This window comes from Anoplophora glabripennis, unplaced genomic scaffold, assembly GCF_000390285.2.
Source record: "Anoplophora glabripennis isolate ALB-LARVAE unplaced genomic scaffold, Agla_2.0 scaffold508, whole genome shotgun sequence".
Lineage (NCBI taxonomy): Eukaryota > Metazoa > Arthropoda > Insecta > Coleoptera > Cerambycidae > Anoplophora > Anoplophora glabripennis.
This window is the reverse complement of record NW_019417487.1, coordinates 131914-159311: the sequence shown is the minus strand read 5'-3', so window position 1 is coordinate 159311 and position 27398 is coordinate 131914. Positions and strand designations below refer to the sequence as shown.

Here is a 27398-nt window from a genome sequence, read left to right as displayed (position 1 = left end):
TTACGTTACAATCCGGGAGCTGTTGTCGGGTCTAGGATCAACAGGTTGTTGCAGTTCTACAATTATCTCGATTGATCCTGATGCCTTTTGAACTCCTACCGAACGAAATAAGCATTTTTACGCTTCAATCGAAGCACAGTCGATTCAGGACAAAAGAAAACTTGAAAAACAATGCATTTCCAGCCAGCTTGATGAAATACACCCGGAAATACATTATAAGAAGGGAACATTAATACTATGCGTATAGTACAGAAAAAAAGAGTTAATAAAGCTGTCATAAACATATTCAAATTACACAAAACCACTTTACAAAAAAAAATCGTAATGTATAACGTTCGCCATTACAATAACACGAGATTGACTAACAGTACCCATACCTATTTAACTTCATACCACACCTAGATACATATGCAAAGAAAATACGTTAGATTTCCGTAAATTATTGTTATAGAAACCCAACTAGTACAGTTACCGTTAACCCTGAACGAAAAGACTTAAAAAAAATAACAAATCGCAACGCCCATGCATAGCGTTTACCTTTTGTTTTGTTTTGATCTGTTCGTTAAAGGAACAGCCCCGGTACTCGTACGAAGCAAAAAGCCTTCCGTGTACCACTGACAGAATGAAATTTCTCTTGAAAAATCGCCGTTCGATAACTATACTTAGCGTTTGATCTGCTTATCTGCGAGGGAGAGGTTAGAAAAGTCTTCGTGTCGGCACTAAACAGGCAGAGTTGGCGTGGAGTAACCTTAAGGCAGGCATTTGTTATCGGTACTAACAACGATTATTTTGTTTTGTATCGGAATTTCCATATCCCGTAAGGCTGGAGTTGTAACTGTAGGGGAAAAATGATCTATGTAGAACGGCACAGTCGATATACTGATAAAAAAAGAGAATTTAGAATAAAATACCGTTATATTGACTTTATAAAGTGTAAAATATAAGAATATGAACGATTTGGAGATCATGGAAAAGTTTGAATTTACAGTATTTAGGTATAATGTCAGGATTACACATTTAACTTGACAATTATAAATGAAAAATTTGTATGGAATTTAAGTAACAATTTTCTTTTCAAAGGACCGCGTAGAGAGAAGTCTAGTAGTGGTCTAATAGACCACATGTGTAGATTTACGCTACAGAGATAGTTCGCACATACAGTCATAATGTCATTAATTTTAAGGGAAGATATGGAAAAATGAGCAGAATTCCAATACGCGATTAAAAAATTTTTTAAATGCAGATGTACGCTGAAAAATATTTTCAAATCACTATGTAAACCCCTTTTCGGACAGTTCCTGACCGCTGATCTACAAAGGTTTATCGAGAGTGAATCTTGACCTACGGTATTCGGTCACTAACCTAGCTTTTATTGTGTTTTTAATACTGAATGACAAAAACAGGCCTTTGTACCTAGACACGTGAATGAATAAGATATCGTTTTACATTTTAACAAATATTATTTATTTGTTAATAAAAACAATTATTGTATAAGGATAATAATTGTTTTGGAATATTATGTTATTGCAATTTAGAATTTATAATATAGTACGTTTTCTCTATGAGTTTGGAGTATTACCTTCAATTAACTATTCAGTTTGTAGTACGTATAAGGTACCATATTGTGTGACTTTTTGCTTTTCAAAGAGTAGTATGGTACATACTACATACCGTTTTAAAATGCTAGTACGGCTAAAACAACTAGGACTTTGTTGATAAAATGATGATCCACTGCACTTTCATTTTGAAACAAATTGCAAAATTTAAGACGACTGGGGAAATCAGCTGTTTCGCTTCAACGTTCGCTCTGTGGTGTATCGGCGTGTTCCCATCAGCAAATGTGCAAATATGATGCAAAGTAGGACGCCGAAATAACGAGAGTTAAGGGATAATTTACTTATTTTTTTAAAAGGTCGAGAAAAATTTTTTTTCGATTTTCTGTCTTTATTAGGCCTTCCCAATACGCGATTAAAATTAACGATATTATGACTGAAAAACCCTGTATATTTAAATATATAATATTAAATCTTCATTAAAACAGATTTACCAGATTTAAGTAAAATTTTTGCTCAGAAGAAAAAAGCATATTTTTTGTAAATAATAATCAATTTCGATTTCGATATCTTCAGGTCAAAACAGATTTTCGATGTCTTTTAGTCTGGAACATCGAAATTTTGATATTTTGAGCAATTTTTGTAGTGGCTATAGTTTTTTTAGAAGGTTCAACAGTTTATTATATACATTTTTTTCGTAAAATCCAATGGTGTGCTTACAGATGTTATTTTTTTTATGGAAACATAGTTGGTTATTGCACCTTCCAGGAATATATAGCTTGCCTTAATTATGTCTAAAAAAAACAGTTGTCCGCAACTCTTAGAATATAATTAAAATTATTTAAATTCTTATATTTTTTTATACATAATACCAGAGCGTATTTCCGAAAAATTCTGTGGAATTTCAAAATGAAACTTATGACTTACCAAGCATAGCCAACCTTGGACTCGGTAAAATTGTATTTTTGTCAACGATATCGGCATTAATTTCTAGTTTTGTTGAAAAATTAGGTATTTATATGGGCTAATTTTTAATTTTTCAAAAAAATTAAACATTTCTTTTGTCAATTACCAATTTTTTATATAAATTAGATATTTTATCGCTAATTATTAATTTTTCAACAAAATTAGGTATTTATAAGTACCGGTTAATTAATAAAAAAAAAATTAGAATTTTTTTCTGTTAGTTACTAATTTTTTACATAAATTAGTTAATTTTACGTTATTAATTTTTCAAAAAAATTAGATACGTGCTTGTGCTGCCTGCCTACTTATGATGTCTACATTTTTGTTAGTGATGAACCAAAAGTAGAGACGGTGTAATGAGGGCAAAATGGACACCTCAAATTATTATTCATAAAATAGGCCATCCGATATGCAGAATAGAAGTAGATTTCACATTATAAGTACTTGAATTTAAACATTATAAATAAATAAACAATTTTAAGTTATTTAATTATAAAAAATAATTGAGTCAATACAAATAATATAAGTAAATGTTTCTAATTAAAATTATTATTATTTTTTTATTTTGAATTAATTCATTACTTAATAAATTTATATGTCAAAATACAATGAATATTAATTCATTGTTACGAAAGCATTTTCTGATTAATTGTGAATTTTTAGTAAAAATTAGGAATATTCTGACTGTCAATTTTTGATAAAAATTGGTAACGGTTTCTCTCTAATTACTAATTTTCATAAAAATTAGGAATATTTTCTCTCTAATTACTAATTTTCATAAAAATTTTGGGAATATTTTCTGCCTAATTACTAATTTCCGTAAAAAATAAACATTTTTTTTGACTAATTATAGTAAAAAATTAGTACTTAATTTTATTTTGATATTACTAATTTTCGGAACAAATTAGTATTAATTTTTGCTAATTACCAATTGGAAACTTTTTTCATTAATTTTGAATTAAAAAAAATTAGAAAATGGATATAGAACTTTTTTTTCGGCGATCACTATATCGAGTCCTTGGCACTCCAGGAATTTTTCAACACGAGTTGTTTAATATACCGATTAGACATTTAAGCACACGCAATGTATAATAAATATTACACAGGGCGACCTTGCGTAACCGCCTAATTGTTGCTTTATTATTTAAAATAATATGTACATCTATTTGAACAAGTGCCATGCGTCAGAGGAGGAAAAATAGGAATATTAATAGATATATTTATTACGACACATACCGCTGATGTGGTTTGTTTATGTCGTTGAAAAAATATGTGTGGATTGTAAATGGTGCATTTATTTAGACAAGCATTATAATGCTATGTTAAATATTTATCAATAGTGCACGAAAAATAAATATTTAAAACTTTTAACACCCTGTATCTCCGTAGGCAAGCATCCTATCAAAAATTTTTACAGGGAAAAACTTGATTATTTTCATCGGTAGAATTTGAATTTATTTTATATTGCAGCGAAGAGCAATGGTTTGTACATTAATGGAACTTTTTTGTAAGGATATATTTTCTATAATAAAAAGTAAACTGTTTATGTTTGTTTTACAATGGACTTACTTAAATAAAAATAACAATACTATAATATAGGTTCACATCAAGTTCTGCTTCTACCACTCCACTGTGGTTTAGGGATTTTCATTTGATCTTACCAACAGTGAATTGTTAATTGCGTATGATCGGCAATATGGCTTGTAAACATTTATGAATGCTCTGAACTATTAATTTGATTATGCTGTAAGATCGCAGTTCGGACTAGTTGAGAGAAGCATTAGGTATCAAGTTTTTATAATGTAGAATGGGTAGAAATTTAATCTAGAATTATCCTAGCAGATATTTGCTTTTACGAACAATAGATCTGTCAAACAGGCCCATTCAGTGACATACAGGGTGATTCATTAACAATGGGAAAGTTGAAAGCTGAAGATACTACACGTGAAATGGTGACGATTGTCGCAAACATGCCTTATCCGAAAGTTAATAGTTTCGGAAATACAGGGTGTTGAAAGTTAAAATTTTAAATCGTTTTTTTGCGATTATTCTGAATATATGTAGGTTAGGAACTTGAAAATTTGTGAAACTATATTTTTTTAGGCGACGAATGCGAGTTGTTATTTCTGCATCGCTTGTAGAGGGCGCCACTTACGACCAATTTTACCGAAAATTTAGTTAATAACTTTTTGCCCTGTATGTCTAACATGAAATTTGATTCAAAACCTGAAAGAGCTATCATTTTTCCAAAAAATTGATTTTTGACATACTAACTAATTAATGGGTAAACTTTTGGAATATGCAAAAAAAATCTACCGAATGGACCTCTATCATAGTCCGTGCCTGCAGACACCTCGACTTTCAAGAATCTCCATTCAAATACCAATTTTTTCAAAATCGAACTATACGAAGTTCCGGTAATATACCTGTACAACTACATATTTTCAAAAATATACACGAATTGTGAAATTCTCGAGCCCTTCTTCCAGGTAAACGCGTACTTCTCGTCCTCTGGGAGAACCAAGTACAATTCCAGCCGACTCCGTCCGAAATACGGTCGATCGGCTCTAGAGGAAGCACCCTATTTTTAGCGCAGCGCTATTATTAGCTCGAGGGTCGTTATTTATACTCAAGAGGAAGGTCTCCTAACGAGCCGCTGTCGCCTTCTCCACGGCGACGGACGGCATTCCGATCTGCAGGTACCGGTTTTTTCGCCGTTTGCCAACAGTCGTTCGTCGATAGCGACGAATTTCAGATCAGCGGAAAAAAAATCGAAATACTATGTCGTATGTCAAGATACCTTTATGCCTCTGTATATGTACATGTTACGACCTAAAAATTGTTACTGGTCTATTTTACATAGAAGCAATCTGTGGCGAAAATTTTGGTGCTTCGGTGTCGATTGCATTTAAAAAATTAAATTTGATTTAGAATTGCGCAGTGTTGCTATTGCTGTTGCTATTAAACACCCTGTATAAAAATATTTCTGTATTGTTTTACTAATATGTATTTATTTAAAGCACGCCGCAATTTACAGGGTGGCCAAATGAAAACGAAACAGAGGCATTTTCAGGAACTGCGTCAAGATTGTAGAAAAACGGTCAGACCCGTCAAGCAAGGGTAAGCATCACCCCAAATTATTTAAATGGCATTGGGGTTTGCGTAATATTTCTTTTGAAAGCTCTTACAATTCTCTTTAAAACAGACTTTAAATTTTATAATTCCGCCCAATACTTATTAAGAATTTAGATTTTAAAGTTGAAACTTGTGTACAAACAATTAGTACCGGTAAAATGTCAGTCATTCGAGTTAAGTACGCCAATGGTATAAATTTAGTATTTCTTGCGTTATATTGGTTTTTGGCGATTTGTTCACTTTCGTAAAAATACACAATAGAAAAAAACAGAAATGAATGCTATATACACACAATGAACGTAAAATTAGTGGATTCGAAATTATTTTCTAGTATTATTTGGAAGCGTTGGTTGGTAGTTTATTTAATTGTGTTTTTGAAAATTAAACACTATGGTTTATTCCATCGCGGAAAGGGTAGATATCCTTTCACTATACTTTATGAACAATAAAAGTGCGAATAGAACAGCTCATCTATTTAATGAACAACATCAAGATCGACATGTCAGGAGGAAGCATGTTCTAGTTATTAAGAAAATTTCAAAAGACAGGGAACGTAGCCAATAAAAAATGAGAAATTGAAAAATCTATAGTTAATGAAACTAGTGAAGTTGCAGTTTTGGGACAACTTCATCTTGATCCTACATTAAGTACGAGGCAGCTGGCATTTGTGCCTGGGATCAATCGAACTAGCATACAAACCATTTTGATGAAGAATAAATTCCGTCCATACAAAATACATTTAGTCCAGGAACTTCATGAGGATGATTATGACCGCCGTTTGGAAAATAATGAGTGAGCGAGCAGGGAACGATCCACAGTTCCTTTTTAACATCTGTTTTTCTGATTAATGTAGTTTTTTCTTGAACGGGACGGTAAATCGTCACAATTGCCGCTATTGGTCCGATTCAAACCCAAGAGTTTTTCAAGAGGTGCATACACAGCAACCGGAAAAATTAAATGTATGGGCTGGAATTTTCAGTGACCGGCTGGTGGGTCCTTTTTTTCTACCTGGTAATTTGACAGGCCAAATGTATTTGCAATTAGTGGAAGACGCTATTGACCCTGCCTTGACTCATATTATTGAAAATGTTCCAGAGTATGATGATCATTTGATTTTTCAACAGGACGCACGGTGCTCCTCCGCATTATGCGTTAATTGTCCGTCAGTATTTGGACCAACGTTTTCTACGGAATTGGATTGGGAGAAGAGGCAGCATTGAGTGGCCTTCACGATCACCGGCTTTATTGCCCCTTGATCTCTTTTTGTGGGGATACCTAAAAAGTAAAATCTATAAAACACAGCCAGCGTCGCTGGAAGATTTGCGTCAAAGAATCGTCGACGAATGCCGTCGAATCACTCCGGAAATGCTTCGGAATGTGCGCGAACGTTTCGAACAAAATCTTTATTCTTGTATGGAAGCGGGCGGTCATCAATTTGAACATTTAATCAACTAAGTAGTAAGTAAGCAACTAAATATAATTTAAATTTTAAAATGTAAATTTTTTTCAGAGTTTGGGCGGAATTGAAAAATTTAAAGTCTGTTGTAAAAAGAATTGTAAGAGATTTCAAAAGAAATATTACTCAACCCCCAATGCCATTTAAATATTTTGGGGTGATGCTTACCCTTGCTTGGGGGGTGAAAGTGGAGGAATCAAAAATACCAGCAAAGAATGTCCAACTTTAATATAAAATCGACGGGTCTGAGCGTTTTTCTACAATCTTGTTGCAGTTCCTGAAAATGGCTCTGTTTCGTTTTCATTTGGCCACCATGTATTTCAAAATTATTTGTAATAAATAACGTCAATAAGAACGAATACTTGTTATAATAATACATTTTACAAACGTAGTATTAAATTTTATGGGAATCTGGTACGCATACATTACAAACGTTCAGATTCTAAACCAATACGCTCGACAAATAAAAAATTACTATGTTTACAGCCTTGGCCTTAGCGCTATATGTATGGTAGCGTGATTCGAACTCCTTGAAATAATAATACAGTCACGGACAAATCAGGTTCATATTAATAACGGCTATGCTAGCTGTGCAGTATGAAAAATGAAAGTGAAAGCTGGTCATAGCTGTTGTGAGAGGTATCTGTAACATAAAAAGGAAAAACGCAACTAAAAATATTCTCCGGATGAACTATTTGTTGTGTTCTGGGTGCATCCCTTCAATTTATTTTAAAACACGATTGGAACATTTTTTTTATAGTGACGTAACTAATGTACTTGCTTAACAAACAGCGACCATCCAGAATTTGCTGCACCAGATATTCTTCTGCTGCAGCAAATTGTAGACTTTCATTGGTGTTTGGTGTGTGACGTCAATTGGGTTGCGTTTATTCGGTTCCGGGCAATTCTGTCGACACAGAGGAGAAGTCCGAGGATATCTTTCCGTTAATTTAATTGTGATTGTAATTAATTTATTAGTGTTTTTGGGTTGTATTTCAATTAAATATAACCATTAATTTTGAGCACCCTGTACCTTGAAGACGAAATTCCCGGACATATGTTTATAGAAACTTCTTTTATTAATTTGTGGGTTGAAACTGCCAACGAAATTTGATCAAACACTTTAGTTACATCCTGTACATCATTGCTTAAGAACAAGGGGGACTTGATTTCGAACAATGTCTTACGGTAAAATTCCATAAAAATGCTATTTATACAAGCGGCACATTATGTAAATCGTATTCGTCTGCAGATTTACGTACGCATTAGACTTTACACTGTGGGAAAGTCTCGCCAAGTTGGCACAATGCTTTTCTAGGCATGAATTACTTACTATGGAACGTCTGAACTGTGGAGCGAGTCGTTTTTTTTTGTTCTCTAAACAAAGTAAACTTTAACAATCGGACGGCTGACATCTCTTATCTCTTAGTTGAAGTTTCCCCAAGTCCAACAGAACTTCTCTTAGCGAATTTGAAGTATTCTAATATTAGTTTCGTATTGATCAAACACCAATGCAAGAATAGAATCCTAAATGTAAGCATAATTTAAAAGTAAAGAGATCCTAAAACATGGTCCGGATCTACAAACAATTCTAAAATAAAAATGATTCTGACAAATGCACCAAGCAAAAACAAATACAGTTGCCCATAAACAAAACCACAAGTTAATTAAATGATTGATTGTCCCTGTAGTACAGTCATTGAAGCTTTTCACCTCCGAATTCTTTGCAACTGAACCGATCGACTTGAAATTTGGCAGATAGTTAGAGAAAAGGTCAATGAACATTAGTGACATAGCGCCGATTGACGCTTCCACCCTGTTGGGGGTTGACACCCCTTCTCGAGGGTGGAATTTTTTTTCAAAAATAACGCTGGAAATCGATATTCGAAGAATTTTTTCGAAAAATCGATAGTTTTTTAGTTATTCACGATCGAAAACTTGGAATTTTGAGTGAAAAAAAAAACACTCACCATATTTTTCGCGAATAACTCAAAAACTGCGCATTTTATTAAAAAAAGTGTAATGCACAAAAATGTAGCTTATAAATAAACAAAGAAAATCGTTTTTTAAAAAGTGTTGTACGTCCTATACAAAGCGAAATATGGTTAGTGGAAGGGAACTGTTTTGGGGGGAATACTCGAATCGATGTATTCAATGTCAAATAACGGAAAAAATATTTATTTTACGTGTATAACGCTCCTGGAGTTTTTGTAGTACTCAAAAAGACCTTAACTTATAAAAGTTAATTAGAGCAAAATTGAAGGAGTTATCGTCAAAAACAGATGGGTTGCTCATATTTTTTAAGGAAAAATGAGCAGTGAACGCTGTACCATTTCCTTCAGAATTAAAATTAATCGTAAACTCTTTACAATTAGTTTTGTTTTTGTGTTTTTCATACGATCCTGAAGTTAGACCGGTTTAGAATGCGTATTTCTTTTAATAATGTACGGTAAAAGTTGAAAACGTATTTTTCATTATTAAAAAAAAAAATTGCCTTATTTATATAATAACTCTAAAACTATGAAAGATACGTATAAAATAATAGACAACAAAAATGTAGCTTTTTTTCAACAAATATTTTGCTTTTTTTATTCCTATAGCATAAAAAATAAAGGAGATATCGCCGCTTGAAGTATCCGTTTTAGTGAAAAAACGACCTGTCTCGAGCCCTTCGATCCTTTCCCTTTAAAAAACGAAGGACTTAAAAGGTTTTATATGCAAACGATCTTACAGCTCTTGAAATTATCTTTAAAATGCTTTTTTGTGGGATACTATAGCTTCAAAATTAACCGAGTTATAGTAAAAAATACCAATGACATTTTTATATTTAAATTTAAATATACAAATAAAATAAATAAAAAAATTTAGTGTGATTATTTATATGCAGCGTAGCAATTTTTTTATGATTGATTATATTTAAAAATCGATTATAATAAAAATATTTTACATTAATATTGGTAAAAGGGTAGTTTATAAGAGTTGAAAACGGCAAAAGTAAAATATTCTTTCATAAACAATATAAGGGAATTTTTATTGTAAATTATTGCACAATTATAGCATTAATTTTTTATCATTTTCTTAGCACAGGGGTGATTTATGAGGGTTGAAAAGTGTTATGAGATACAAATTATTTCATAAGCAATGAGGGATTTTTATTTTAAATAACTTCACCGTTAAAGCATTCCAAGTTTTAAAAAATTATGTTTTTATCATTTTTGTCAATACAGGAGTGGTTTTTAGAAGTTGAAAGGGAAAAATTCTTTTATTAGCTATAAGGTAACTTTTATTTTAAATAATTGCACGATTTAATCATTCCAAATCTTTAAAAAGTAATTTTTTATCATTATTTTTTGCATAGGGGTAGTTTTTAAGGGTTAAATAAAGGGTCGAAAAGATCAAATATATCATAAAACATGTTCGATAACATGGAACATTATTTAATCTTTGTGCTTGAACAAGATTTTTATCAATAAAATGCTTAAAACGTTATTTGCATTTTTTTCACTTAGGGGTAGTTTTTACCTCTAAAAAACAAAAAGCGTCAATCGAGCTTATGTCACTTTTGAACTTGAACCTAAGATAAGCCTTATTCTAAATTTTCATGCAAATCCATGCAGTTTCAAAGAATTCGGAGTTACAGCTGATTTTCAGCTTCGTTGACTGTACTACTGTACAACAGTTTAAAGCCTAATCTACATCTTCAAACTATGTTCAAACACAAATATTTTTAAACACACGCCTGATTAAAAAACAAACACATTTGTCCATATACAAAATCAAATGTTAATAAAACGTTTTTTGTTTGATCCTAGACAAATGTTCAAGGTCAGAAGTCTACAATCTACATCAACAAATATTATTCTTTGGGTTTCAATATTTCATAGAATATTATTTCAAAGTGGAACAGGTATAAAAATTTTGAAGAAATAAAAGACGTTAGAAAATTCACCCTAAAAATCTTGAGATGTGAAAATGAATGATGCTGTATTCCGAAATTTTTGGGAAATGACACTGATTTTTACTAAATACAAATGGTCAAAAATATAACAAGTAATATGATATTATGCAAAATAAACTTTTCAATATTGAAAAAAAATCAGAATGTTTAGTTAATAATAATTTAGATATTTAATGATGACTATACAGGCCGATTCAAAATTCAGTCAAAGAATTTAGTATTCTTGATGTCAAAATGGACTTTTTTTCCTATAAACGTGAGTCCAAAGTAAATTTTAAAATTTTTAACCGTAAATAGTTATAAAATTTGAAAATATGGTGTGCAATTAACTTTTCATTAGCCAATATCGCGAAAACGGTTGGCATGAGAGATTTCGACCAAGTATGCCTTTTTTGCTTAAAATTGATAGAGGACTAAATGCACTAATACGAAACGTCAGTGCACAGGGTAGCAAAAAAGTTAGGGCCATTTTATTCAAGCGCACCCTTATAGGCGCATAATGACATATTTAAATTTAGCATCCTAAAAAACCTCCATACCACAAGTTTTATGCCAACATTTAAATCTGTTTGGAAATTATTCCTAAAAAATAAAAAAATAAATAAATAATGTATATCGAAAACTAAGCATTTGACCCACGTTTATAGGAAAAAAAAGTCTTATTTTGATATCAAAAATACGTCCCTAAATTCTTTGTACTGAATTTTGAGTCACCCTGTATATTAGTTTCAAAACTATGGTATTTTTATTAATTAGTCATCGCAATTTCATTCTAGTGTTTTCGAAAAGTAACGAATAAATTCATTATTTTTTAAATTGAGAAGTTTCCGAAAAAATCCCCTGGCATGTCGATTTTGTTTTTAAAAAAGGCACTTTTTGACATACGACCCATATTTGTGACGTCATCGTTGTTCGAGATATGTCGTCATCGACAATTTTTTTAAATAGGAACCCCCAATGACCATGCCATTTGAAAGAGCGTGTCATTCTACATACACAGATCATGAAAAATTAGGGTGTTACATAACAAAAATTTCAAGAAAATAATGTTTGAAGATTTTAAATTTCACAATACTGAAAATGATAATGATTATGTAAAAATCGACTAAATTAAATATTCAAATTGTGCATAAATTCTTTTTGGACATTATCAATAACTTCAGGAGGTATACGATGTATCTCGTGACGAATTCTTGCTTTTAAATCTTCTAAATTGTTGGATAGGGAGAAGGGGGCCGATTGAGTGGCCAGCCAGATCGCCTGATTTGACACCCCTAGATTATTTCTTGTGGGGATACTTAAAAAGCAAAGTATACGTTACTAGACCGGTTAATTTAGAAGATTTAAAAGCAAGAATTCGTCACGAGATACATCGTATACCTCCTGAAGTTATTGATAATGTCCAAAAAGAATTTATTAACCGTCTTGGATACTGTCAGGCAGCCAACGGTGCACAATTTGAACATTTAATTTAGTCGATTTTTACATAATCATTATCATTTTCAGTATTGTGAAAATTAAATTTTAAAATCTTCAAACGTTATTTTCTTGAAATTTTTGTTATGTAACACCATAATTTTTCATGATGTGTATGTAGAATGACACGCTCTTTCAAATGGCATGGTCAAAATTTGGGGGTTCCTATTTAAAAAAATTGTCGATGACGTCATATCCCGAACAACGATGACGTCACAAATATGGGTCGTGTCAAAAAGTGCCATTTTTAAAAACAAAATCGACGTGCCAGGGGATTTTTTCGAAAACTTCTCAATTTAAAAAATAATGAATTTATTCGTTACTTTTCGAAAGCACTGTATAATAAAATTTGATTTAATAGCGTACATTATCTGTAAAAAATTAATTGGAAAAAAAATCGTAAAAAGAAACCAACTTTAAGAACCTGTCTCATGAGAATGCGTATTGAGACGATGTTTTTGAGAATTTTTCGAAGAAATAAAAAACGCCACTCTTTCGAAAAGCACTTTTTTGGTTTAAAAATAAAAATCACTTCAAAAGACTTAAAATGTTGAAATAAAAATTTGAAAAAAATCATGTAAGCTACTCTAAATGGGTACTAAATACATAATACCGAAAAATCAGGAAAATTAAAATGGTCCGGTCACGAGCTCAGTGTTTTGGCATGGAATGCTCCATATTGATGTAGACTTAACATATTATTTCATCAGTATAGTATCTGTTTCATTTTAAAAGCCAGTTTAACCACATCCTTTAAATCGGTTGATAATAGATTCCGCGCCGTACCTTATAAACTACGACCGAGTTCTCAGTTCGGGCCGATTTTTTTTTTTTATGGGCATAACGCTATGAATTATGGATCGTAAACTTCCAAGGCTGCTTTCAATCTTACACCGTAAACTGTTTACTATGGTTTGGCTACACATCTAGCATGTACCTACTATTGAGATCCGAGATACGTATTCAATCTAACGATGAAAATAAATCGAAACGTATTGGATTTTCGAGAAATATTTATCTTATATCACTAAATATAATGTAAACTTATATATTGAATAATTGCATTTATTACTACTTCATTTGCAAATGCAGTAAGAAAATTAAGTCACGCACATATAAAGATGATCGAAAAGTTCGAAAAAAACACTCACTCCGACAAAAAGGACTCCAATATTAAGGTATCTTTGCAAAAGCATATAAAAGTTCATGTAGTTACAGTAACAGTAACTTTCTGTCACAATATAACAGATCATTTGATTGAAATTGATTTGAATATTAAGGAAGTACATAATTAAACTTCACTTTTCTGTCCCGTGTCGTTTTTTGTATCATTTATGTACACAGACAAAAAATGTGGAAATTTACAGACATTCTACATGTTTGCAATGGTTTTAATATTTAAAAAAATGTAAATGAATTGAACATACACAATACGTTGTGTAAAATTACGCATTTGAGTGTTTATTTTCTTTTTACCATGCATGTACTGTTACTTTTCTACGTTGTTCTGTTAAATTTTAAAATGTATTACTATAATCTATTGCATCCGAATATTTTTCATCATGCCCGTCTCAAAAAAATTTCTGACGGCGCCCATGGCCATCAGAATAGACGAAAATAAACAATCACCACGTCCGCGCTCGATGCTCGACTGTCGTCCGTTCGTCACTTGTTCTGGTTTCTGGTTTCTGGTTTCGGGCATTGCCGACTCATAAAATTACCTTCCGGTATTTTTAATTATCCATCACGCGACATCGTCGGACTTCAGGGGCCTCCAGCGGTTAACGGTGGGGCTTCGCGGTTCCTGCCCCCGTGAGGCAGATGGGTAAAAAAAAAACAGAGCGCAGCAGCGGAACATTAAAATGTTTGGTAAGATAAATTTCTTGAATTTTCATTTACTGTATAGTCTTTCCGAAGTCAGTTGAACATGTAAAAAACGCCAGGCAATACAATTTTATGACTTTCATAGGCGTCCCTAAAAAAGTTTTCTGCTAAAGGTGAAAAATTATAATAATTTTTATATGTTGTATATAATGTGTAGAAAATTTCTATTATATGTTCATTTGGCCAACAACACATTTTAATTATTTATGTCCTCAAACAATTTTATTATGTTGGTGGTAAATTTCGTTTTGTTCCGTTTCAAAAGGTCTCCAAAAAGCCATGTTGTAATAATATTATTTCCCCCCTTAATTCCAAATTGCTGCACTGCACTACTGGGCAATTTGTCAACCACTTGTCAATAGCTGAGATTTATTGCCCAGTGGCCCAATACAGCTGTGTTTTATTTCGACTGCCCGCGTTCGCATTCTTCAACTGGGCGTATACATTTCTACCAGTTGGTTAAATCAAAGTTGAATTACACGAAAAAATATGCATTTTCATGCCATTTCAAATTATTCCCGAAATATCTTAAAAAAAATTGAAATGTTGAATTTTGTTATTCCTTCTATATTTATTTTATTATTGAAAATAGCGTAATGTAAGTTGGTATATGTACATAATCGATTTGCTTTCTATTAGAAGCAGAGGTAAAAAATTTCCAGAAAAATTGGGAGTTAGAAAACAAAACATTTTTCTCCCAGAAAAATTAGGAAAAGAAATGAAAAAAAAACAGAATAAATCGGAAACATTGAACTTTTGTTAAAGTTTTCTTTTTCATTCAGAAGAGGCTGATAAAGACTCCGGATATGTTCAGAATGAATCAAGAGTATGTTGCTTCTTTTCCGAGTGCAGTTTTTTAGATCGCTTTTATGATAAGTTTTTGTAAGAAACAATGCTTTTTTAGTTACTGAAAATTAATATTTTGCTTTTTTTTCGTTGTTTACTCATGAAGGTTTTGTTTTTATAGTTTTAAATAAAAAATGTTATGTTTACTTTTATTGTTTTGTATTTCGGTTCCATTAATCCGAGGGAATCCTGATAAATACAAAAATATACCTACTGAAATATAAAATGTTTCATTCTAGAAAAATATATCTGCTAAAATAATTTTTCAAGTATCTTTATTTCGAGTTCCTTCAATTTTTTAAATTTTCTGTTTCGGAGGAAAAAACAGAAATCATCATTTGTTTTTCCTGGGAACTATAATTTAATGAAATTATGGAATTAATATTTTTTTACTCTTTATGAAATAGGTCAACTTAGGATTTTATGCTCCATCTAATGGTGCACAAAATAGGGAAACTGAGGATTTAACAAGCCTAGAAATTGTTTCAAATAACAACAAACGCGTCGACTTACACATGTGCAGTGTTACAAAATTATAAAGCATCCTCTCAAGAATGTATTCCTCTAGTGGTCTAGTGTATATAAAAAGTAGAGGATATCTAAACATAGATCTACAAATACTTCCTCATCAAGATACAGTGTTAAATATTTCGTAATAATAAAATAAAAAAAGTTGTTAAACGCAACTGATTTCTATTTAATTAAAAATTATACAATGTGTTTTTATACTCATATAAGTACTATAGATTGGTCGGATTAGATATTTTTCCTCCGCCACTGGCGTAGAAACAGGGGTTTATTTAGGTAAAAAAAAATAGGATGCCATGGAGTTAACAGAATTTGATACCAATTGAGCAATATTATCGTTAGGTGTAAATTAAAATGTGAGAAATGTCACTTGTCCGGGATATTAATCCTGCAGTTGTAAATAAACTAATAGTGTCAATAGTCAATTTAACTTTTGACACTATTAAATTTACTTAAAGATAATAATAATAAATAATATCTCTACCCCTCGCTCTAATAGCATGACGATTACCTCAAAAGTCGGAGAGTTGTGCAAGAGAGGAGGCGGCGGCATATTATTATTCAGAAAACCGCATGTACGCCCAGGAACGACTTACGTTGGTAAACCCTAACCACCAAACAGTGCAGGCAAACCTGGAAAACCTCATTAATTACACAAACATTATAATGCTTTTACAAATAAAAAAAGATATCGAAAAAATAAGAAAAGTCTGTCTTTTAGGATATTTCAAGAATCAGTCGACAATTTAAGTATTTTTTAAGTTTTAGACGATCTGCAGTGCACCCTGAGAAGTAACCACCCTGTATAATTCTTTCACGGAAACTGTGCGTTCATCGAAATTTTCAAATTCCAATCCTGCAAATTTTCTCATCTCATCCCTGGTCACCTCGAAAATCGTCGCGACGAGTAATTCTTCCAATATTATAGTTTTTAATTCGATCTTGGTAGCATTGTGACATCCCAGAAACCAAATCGCGACGTCACGCGGTCGACCGCATTGTTACGAGGACAATAAAAGTTATTATAAGCCCCCCTATGGCCGTAAAAGTATTCATAATCGCCATCGCCGCAGCCGCCTCGATCGTGATGAGAATTTGAAGGGTTCGAAACGGGCACGATGGAAGTAGGCGGTACGCGATGATTCCGTCGAAAGACATTACGTAAGATTTTTACTTTCTTGATCAGCGTACCGTGCCACTATATGTATACGCTCAATCTGTTACGAATGCTGAACGTAAAAAAACTAGTTTCTCTCGTCGACGACACGAATGTGATAATTTTGTTTGTTTGAATAACAGACAGATTTACTACTGTTTGCCTTCTTTTCAGTAGTGCTCGTAGGAAATATTAACGACGTTAACAAAGACAAATTAAAGCACGTCGCACGTTCAAACTGGAATCGAAGCGAGGTGTATACTAAATTTTGACGAAAAATTTCCCTAATACTCCGGGTAAATTTAAAAAAAAATCCTGTTTGTGGAGGTATAAGCTCTAATATAAGCATAGCTTATGTAAAGAAGCAGTTTTATTCTGCTGTCGGCACTTTGATTTCGTTCAGACGTTTCGCATCGATCAATTTATTCTATACGTATCTACGGGACCCTAATGCCTGTCCTGTCTGTCGGTCTGGCGTGCCGCTGAACAATCCAAGTCTTTTACTGAGGGACGTTGGGCGTATATTTCATTATCGTTTGTGTGTGAGTTTGACGCTTTGCTTGGTCGAGTAGCATTGTATACTATGAGCATAGAGCACCAAAAATGGGACGTGCGAAACAGCGTTATTACAAATTGTCCCAAGGTCAGGCAAAAGCCGCTCGGTAATTCGCTCTGTTTGCAAATTTATAAGTAAGATGTCAGACACCTTTGAATCAACAATTATTTTTTGGTTGCGATCATGCAAGAAATTATTAATTACCTGCAACAACATCTAAGGTATTAAACGCCCAACTGTAATCCAACAAAACAAATTACCATTTTCTCATCAGAGTGGTGCTATGTTGTGATCTAAAACCAGACTGGCATGCTGGAATACAACAGAACTATGTATTTTCAAAGGCGGAAATAATAGGTACATTTAGTGACATATAATTTTAAACTTTTTCTTTCATTTTCTGATAGTATTTAACCACCTGAATAGAAATAGGATTAATAATAAGTGATATATTTAATTTTGAATTTGTAAGACCCTTAAAAAGGTCAACACTGCGGGAAAACGCAATGTCGTCACGATACCCGGCCATTCGGTGATCAAGTCGCGAGCAGTCGGAGAGATGTGTAGATATTTGCTATACTTTTACCTATATTATATAACTATATTTTTAAGTGTATAAATAGAGTGTATAAGAGATATACATCAAGTCTTGTTGAAATGCATTTTTCACACAACATATTTATTATAAACATAGAATGACTTGGAATACCTAAATACATTTTTGGATTTTTCTTAATGACGTAAATGGTTCAATTTTCTACATTTTCTTTTGCGTTCCATTTTTGTACAAATGTACCCAACGTACTAGACTCGGTACTTGTGGATGTATGCGACGACGTGTATGTGCCAGTAGTACTTTGACTAGTATTTGAAGCAATTCAGAACCGTTGTCGTTTTTCTTTGGTTGCCCGTCTAGGGGGTTGTAAAATATTATTATTTAAATAAATTGCTTGTAGGTCCCTCTGGCCACGTATTTCGAAATTTTTGTGGACAGGAACGTTTAGATGGGGTAGAAATTTTTTTTTTGGGCATAAATTTGAAAATTCTGCTCTAAATGTTTAAATAATAATATTTATAACACCCTAGACGGGCAACCAAAGAAAAACGAGGGTGGTTCTGAGATGCTTATAGGTCCCTCTCGCGGACGTATTTTGAAATTTTTTTGAACTGGTACGTTTAGATGGGGTAGAAATTTTTTTTTCCGACATAAAGTTGAAAATTGTGCTCTAAATGTTCAAATAATAATATTTTACAACCCCCTAGACGTGCAACCAAAGAAAAACGAAGGTGGTTTTTAGTTGCATACTGTGGCTGGGGAAACCGTGGATAACATCACACAAACTTTTCATTTTTCAGTAATGAAATAAATATTTTATTCGTAGTCGATCCTGAGGTACGTTTGCAGCCTGGAACTACATATACAATATTTGTACAATCCTCGGTTTCGACCCATCTAGACATAAAAACAATGATTACCGAAACTGCCAAGCGAACCACACACCGTATGTATTAACACAGAATGAGATGAGAGCGAGCGCGAGCGGAGTGCTCTGCCAGTCGCCCGTACCGGTATTATGACGTCAGGCAATGGTTGCTCAACGTTTTTCCGCGCTCTGTTTTCATTAATTTATTTCACACATTTCTCGTCGAAATAAAAAATTGATTTTTGGCATACTAACTAATTAAAGGGTAAACTTTTAGAATCTGCAAAAAAAGATTCTACTATTGCGGATTACAATTTTTAGTAATGAAAGAAATATTAGCAGACCTGAAGGCACCAGGAAAAGTAGACGTATGTATAGATGTATTAATTATATACGTAATATGTTCTAATAAAAATCTAATTAACTAATTAACTTTATCATAATAATTGATATCATATCAGAACCGATGAAGTGACTTTTAATCGCGTTGTATTTCGAGACATCCTGTGTGGAAACCGAAGTAATGGAAAAAGTATTACTGTTGTTAAAAGCAGTACCTATGTATATTTGTTAACAAATATACATTTACTTAAGTAAAGAAATTTGTTCTACAGTAGGAGTTGGTGGCGAAAATAAACTATTTCTTATATAATTCTTTTGAGTGTGGAAAAAGTAACGTAGAATATAATGTTAAATTTACTTCATTTGGATTTCATTAAAAAAAATATGTAATTTATAAAATGCAGCTGTAACTTCGTTTTGTATTCCTATTGAAAAAAATCTTGAACGCATTCAATATAATTTTTCTTCTTTTTTCGATTGGAATAGTTTCTTTTTTAACCAACATTTTCAGAAATATAACTTAATTTTTTTTTCGTATGGACACCATATTGGATTTTATTCAAATAGAAATAGTTATTGTTGTAACATTAAAAAAATTAAGTGGTAATCAGAGAATGGTTTTGTCAAATGAACTGCAAATTGGAGTTACAGCTAGAATGAAAGATTTTCAGATTCTTGTACTTTGACCATTTAAACTTTTTTGTATATCTAAGATCTTTCAAGATCCTTGTGTAGTGTTAATTAATTATGGTTCAGTAAAGATTTAAAAAAACAGAAATGGGAATATTAATAGCATAAATTAATTCATAATGACGGTCAACCAACAAACATATGATATAGGTGATACAGACGTCGTTCATGCATCTGGTCTTGGGAAAGGCTTTCCGTATCTTCCATTAAGTGTTGTCGATGGTATTAACTGTGTGTTTCCTTAAGATGTAATCTATTCCATGTTTTCCAGAGTGGTATACACCCTGTAAATACGATAGATATGGCAACGTTGCCCTGAGGCACGCAATATCTGTCGGAATAGTACCTAATCGCTGCATACATATCAATTTTACCGTTTCAAGGCCAACTGCACTGTGCACCTCATGTCGCGGTGCATTTTTGCCTCGAACCTAGTGTGCTGCGAAGTCTTGAGGCGTCGCGAATTGACACACGACTTACTAAATTTAGACAGCCGTGACATAATAGGCGACTGGAGCATTCATATGTTTTATTACCGGCGTTAGAACAAAGATGGACGTCACCTGCAGAATCGCAGAAGTACCTCGTTAATTAATCATTTAGAATTATTTTGATATGTTCTGGATTTTATTTCAATAATCAATTAAAAAAAAAACTGCGATCTAGTAACATTTTAAAACGTCAATGTAAAAAGTAGCCTGTATACCTAATTCGAAGCTAGCATGGGACGAATAAGTGAACATCACTCCTCACAAAAAGGTGTGGTCAGTATTTCTGTGTGAATTTTTGGGAATATCTCATTCCTTATACCTCGAAAATAAACTGTATACCATAAATGTTACATACACTGAGGAAAAATTGCTTGAAACCAGCAGGAAACTGTAGTTTTTTGGGAAATATCGAATACTTATTGTTCTTAATTATTGTTACATAAATATTAATATAAAATACAAAATATTTGTTTTCCAGAATTAAATAATTACTTAAGCATAAACAATTTTTCAAATCTAAACACTTTTAAGCAATAAATAATTAAAATTAAACATGACTCAATGCCCAACCGAGAACAATGAACGGAGCATGTAAAGTAGAACAGCATCAGCCATTACTGTGCAAGCAGAGTGCGCGGTGTGAGATATTATTAATTATAGATAAGATGTATAGTTTATTATGATGATGATTATGAGGTTTGGAAGACCTCACTGAAACTCATAATTTAATTGCCTGGTTAGTTAATCGAGCCTTAATCACAACGGAAATTGTTGACACAAGGGTAAAAAAATATATATTTATGGGGTATTTCTATTTCGTTTAAAATGATTGGGAGTGATTTTATTTTAGTCATTTACTTGTAGGATGTTATAATAGGATTCATGTTAATTAATTTAAAAGCATAGTTTTCTAAATTGGTGATAACAGTCAAGAACAGAAATTTTCTACCCATTACATGAAAAAACCTTCAAGTTTCAAGTCCACTAGTAATAATAAGTAAACACGATAACTATGTACCAAAATGTATAAAAATGTACTGCTAATAGTTTCTGTTCCATTTCCTAAAATATAATAAAATTAACAAAAAATAATATTTACCTAAATAAAAGTAAGTAGAATATACCAATTAAATATGTTTTTTAATAAATATTTAATTGTGGACAATAAATAATTTAATTCGTTCTGACTTGAAACTATTTTTTAGAAGTAAATATATTGTATTTTCGTTCAAATAAACACCTTATTAACCCCAAATAAATAATCTAATTGGCTCTGGTAAATTTTATTTCTCATTAAATCCTTTCCTCAGTGTAAGCTATGTTAATCAAACACTAAACAAGTCCTATAAATCCGGAATTATCAATTTATTTTTACACAAACGGTAACTCTCCGGTATCTATTGACCTTACCGCCCAAATACCCCGATGTTTGAGCAACGATTATATTTATTATATTGAAACAAACAACGCGCCCATCCAAGGCTTTTGGAAAGCTTAAATTCACGACCCACGATTCTATGTTTGCTTTATTGGCAAATCGAGTCGACAAAAAAGGTCAACTTCGCCTAATACAGCTTCTGAAGTCAACCATCTTTTCCGTGCGATTATGAAGAAGGATATCTTTTTTAAATTGGTCCACATTTATCAATTCGTACGTTAGAACATACGAAACATTACTGAAATTAATAAGGGGCGAATTAGAATAAATAACAACCAGTGGTGGCACGCGGCTTTTTTACATTACTTGTTAATAGGTTTTAACAGACGAAAAATAATAAAATATAACTCAGAATTTGTAAGCCCAGGTTAATTAATGATTGCAGTTTTTCTTTTCGAAATTTGTGCCTAACTCTTTTATCAGAACTTTAAATTTTTGCTTTGCTCGCGTCAATCGAGTAATTACACAGTATTTTCAAATTTGGTGTTTGGTTCCCTGTTCTAGAGTCTGTTCTATAATTGTATCCAATTGTTCGCGCACCAAAGATGTACAGATCATAGCAGTATGTAACATAAAATAAAATGAACAATGGTTATAAGATTTGATTTGTCCTCATTGATCAACACGTGGTCATCAGGAACGTTTTCTTCATCGTATTGTCTCTGGTGGTAAAAAATGGTGTCGGTAAGTGAACTTAAAATAGCGCAAAGCGCCAAAAAACAAGTAAAACCTCGAACAAGATCAAAAAATCATCCTCGAAAGACAATGTTATGCGTCTGGTGGAAAGGGATTCTTTAGCAAAAACTCTCACCAGACAATCAAACCGTCAACGCAGATTTCTATGTCCAATAACAACGTTCTTTTGCAACATGACAATGAACGACGACATATCGCCAATATGACTAAAACGGTTACTCGGGAGTTGAATTGGGAAGTTCTGCCCCTCCCGCCTTATTCACCCGACCTCGCGCCTTCTGATTTTGTCAAATTCCTTACGCAGTGTTTTTTTTACAACGACAATGAGTTAAGAGCTTGGATGGATTAGTTTTTTGAGTCAAAACTGGAGGATTTCTACAGAAGAGGCATCGAGAAACTTGTTGAACGTTGGGAGGAGGTCATAAATAACGAGGAGAATACATCACTGATGCCTGTTGCTAATTGCAGAATTAAAAATAAAATTTTAAACTTGATGAAAAGGAAACGGACATTATGTAATATCTCATAATCAACAACCGCTTCTGGAAGAACTAGAGATACGGTTAATGCCGAAAAAAAGCTGAAAAAGCAACACCTAGCCGAGATCTACGATAACCATCTGCCTCCAGATAGAGCGGAGCTGTATCTCATCGAAGATAATTGCTACTTACAGCCCGTAGTGGCATTGTAAATTTAATTTTAAAATCGTTCGCCCACAAGGCCTGGTCGAGACGCTAGATTACTAGATACGTACGACCAGGGGGCCTCACTTTGTTATTAAAGGGCGGTACAGACAGGCCCACTGTTCGCACGAACAGTTCCGCGAAAAAACCGTAACACGTTTCGTGAATTAGCGTTAGCGATCCGCTAGATTTATTAAATAGATAAGTCATATTTCAACGTACATATACAGGATGATAATGAGTATATACAAGGTGTCTCGAGACTCGATAGCCATAGCTTAAGTGTATTCTTTGGACAATTTTAAGTCGAAAGTGCCTTATAAACTTTGTCCAAAACTCGATAGTTAAGGAGTTACGGGCAATAATATATTTAACAGTAAATAAATCCAGATGTGATTGTTTTGTCATATTGTTACGGTGACTTTGCTAACCGGTGGATTGGAAGAGGAGGTCCAATTCTCTGGCCTCCGAGGTCGCCAGACCTAACGCCTCTTGACTGTTATCTTTGGGGGCACATGAAAAGTCTAGTGCCAGTGTATTCAAATAAACCACAAACCAGAGATGAGCTAATTCAAAATATTATGGCTGCAGCTTCATTCATACCAGATGACCCAGATACTCTTCAGAGAACTTCAATTATTAGAAGAGCAAGAATGTGTTGTGGGGCAACGGAGGGACATTTTCAACCAAATCATTTATTAAATTTCTGTTAGCAATAAAAAAATTCGTAATTAATAAAACATTAGGTACATTACTATTCAATATGCTCTTTACTAGATTTACTTAATATTGCCCATAACACCTTAACTATTGATTTTTGGACAAAGTGTATAAGGCACTTTCGACTTAAAATTGTCCAAGGAATACGACCTTCCATCGAGTCACGGGACACCCTGTATATTTTAAACAGCGGTACTCTGTAGAACAAGTATTTTTTGCATAAAATGCACTCGTCAAAAAAAATTATGGGAGCAGAAAAATTTCCAAATTTTTTTAGTGATTTTTGAAAGGCTGTAACTTTGTGAATGGTCGTATCGAGAAAAACAAAAAAACATATTGAAGCTTGGATTCTAGTTTTAAAATTTCGAGATTAAATTTTTTTTGAGCATCACTCTCGGCGCAATCAAAAGAAATAATGCAATTCAAAAATTTTACATTTTATTTTTTTCAAAACTAATGGCCTCAATTTTTTTTCCGGCTTAATCAATACCAGGGTCATTTAGCTCAAAATTGTTTTGCGTTATTTTTCTCTCAATTTCTCGTTAAACTCATCAAATATCGATAAAAAAAATTCAAAATTTTGAAAACATTTTTTTTCTTAAAATTTTGTTAACTTAAATGAATATATGTAGGTAGTTATCAAATGACGAAAAAAAGTTTGTAAATAAAATTTAAGATTATTTTTTTTAACGAGAAAAATTGGTAGCTTTCAAAAAAAATTGTTTTTTTAAAAGGTTTGAGATCTTTCGGAAAAATAATTCGTATACCGACGCGTGTAAAAAATTAAATAAATGCAAATAATTTTAACTCGATGAAATACGGCATACTAAGAAGAAATCGCATTAAAACTGTACAGAAAATGTTCAGTACAATTTTCTGAATATTTTGATATCAAATAATTTTTTTTTCAAAATTTCAAATTTTTTTTGTAATTTCCAACATTTGGACATTTGAAATGAGAAATTGTAAAAAGATAACGCAAACAAATTTTGAAAAATTTGATTTTTCTTTTTAAATTGAATTTCTTTTTCAAAATTTTGATTTTTTTTATCGGTGTTTAAAGCGAAACTGTGAGAAAAATAACGCAAAAATTTGTTTTCTTTCATATTAATCATGATTAATTGATGTTTGAGGAACAATAAAAAAAACAAATTGAAGCTGAGGAAACAGGCTAAATGACTAAGCCAGAAAAACTTTTTCTGAGCCCATGGGCAGTTACGAAAAATCGAAAAAAGATTTGTAAAATACATTATTCACGAAATTAGTCTCAAAAATCACTAAAAAAATCGGAAATTTTTTCCGCTCTCTTATTTTTTTTGCTGAGTTTATGAATTCATAATTTGGGTAGTTAGAAGAAATGATTTGTTATCAACTATGATAAAATAATCACTGTTTTCATTTTTAAATGATTACTCTTGCTCTTATTTATAAACCAAACGTTTCTGTACAGTGATTTACAAAAAAAAATATTAGAATCCGTAGATACAACGAATTTTTTCAGCAAACGGTAGGTACATTGGTTAACAAATTGATATAAGGCGACACAAATACATGTGACCTAGTTAATTATGTTAATTTCGTTATAACCCGAGGTGTATTTTGAAACAATAAGTACTTTACCGCTTAATTTAGAGACAATTTACATCAATCTTCAATTAGAATTAAATCATGCTGGGCAAATTATTTGCAGGCATTTTATAACCGGCGATCTAGCGACCCACGGCCCCTAATCAAGCGTGTAGGTGCGAGTTGGACATTGCTTGGAAATACCTGCATATCTATTGCACTTTCCTGTCTGAATACCAAGGCAAATTGCAACAAGGGGAATAAACAATAACTAATTACGCTTCCCGCAGCGGCATTGTCGCTTATTCACACAGTGTATGCCGCGATAATCTCGGAAAGTGGGTGGAGATGTATTACATTCCTATCAGCCGACTCTATTTACGTTATGACGTGATGAAAGTGAGGTGCGAACGACAGGCCAGATAAAAAACGTACTGCACAAACGCTTTTCTCTATTGTACACACCTATTCAACACAAAAGAATAATATTTATAACTTATTCATGTACTATTTCTGGTTCGGCGAAACGGTTGCTGAATTTTAACACGTCCTGTTCCGCTTCCATTTGGTGCCCTTATATTTCGAAACAATTACGCATCGTTCCGAGAAAGCTTACCTAGCAGAGGTGACATGAATATTTTTGTTAAGATAAGATTAGTGCCGTCTACTTAAAAAAAAATCGCTGGGAAACTTTATTTGATAAACATTGCCAGTAATTGATGATCTAATCGTTTAATTTTGAATGATTTATGCGCTTTTAAAGCGGAGTTTTTTATCAAAACAAAGAAACAAGTGAGGCTTTTACTTTCGCGAAGGTATATGGACGTGATGGCAACAATTAAGTGACATTTGTGACAGTTTAAATGCACCTGAGAACCGGTTCTTCTCACCGGTCGAGCCAGCTTCTTTTTCGCGAGATATTATGCGTGCTTTAAAGACTTACCATTTCTAGACACGTCGAGCTCGACGAGGTGCTCGAAATTCTGGATGTCAGGGGGTAGCCTGTGGATTTCATTATCACTAAGTCCCAATTTTCTAAGTCGGTGCAAGCGAAAGAAGTTCTGAAATCGAAAGAAACAATTAAAACATCAGCGTTTTTCGATAGTTCTATCGCAATACCTTTGGAAGATCGCGAATGTGGTTAGCGTCTAGGAGGAGTTCCTCCAGACTCCTGGAATAGCGTAAAATATCCTCGGGAACATTGGGTAAAGAACAGTGCCTCTTATCAACAAACTCCACTTGTCTGTTGCAGCCTTTGAAAATCGGTATACAACGAAACATTTCGGCTAACTCAAAACCTCACTCATAATTGTAAAACTAACACACACTAATACACTCCATTTGTCACTTTATATACATTTTTAAACAAAACACGGGTTTTAACAACGTCTACGGACCATCACCACTCGCAACAGCACCACTCCCGCAACTAGTAAACTAAAAAACCCTAGAGCGGCTGCCCTGCTCGCTCAGTGGTGCCAACTCATAGAACTTAATTCTCTTGCTAAATGGCGAATTCTACCAATCACGAGTCCTAGTCATTTATGAAAGTAAAATATTTCGAATTGTTTTAAGAAGATTAAAACAAAATCGTCAAAATCTTTATTTATTGATTATCTATTCATGTCCCTAGAATTTAAGTAGATTGGATCTGTACAAATGGACTTAATTTCTTAGAGGTGCCAACAAAATAAAAAGAAAATTAATTTTAAAATTTTTAATTCCTATTATTTACACATCTACCTAGGCATTCGTATTTATAATATTTTTTAGTAAAAGATAGGTAGGTACCTATAATATGATAGTCAACTTATCTTTGTATAATTTATTTCAT

The 27398-nt window shown here is 32.7% G+C and overlaps 1 protein-coding gene across 1 annotated transcript in view; it reads right to left on the bottom strand.

Annotated features, from left to right (window-relative positions):
• LOC108911806 (protein lap4) overlaps positions 1–26982 on the bottom strand; it is a 212075-nt gene extending 185093 nt beyond the window's left edge. The window contains exons 1-2 of the mRNA XM_023456349.1: positions 26684–26982; positions 26508–26625 (exon numbers count right to left, since the gene is read on the bottom strand). Coding sequence (XP_023312117.1) covers positions 26508–26625; positions 26684–26845 — 280 coding nt within the window. The 5' untranslated portion in view covers positions 26846–26982. The remainder of the gene's footprint in view (positions 1–26507; positions 26626–26683) is intronic.
• Positions 26983–27398: the final 416 nt, after the last annotated feature.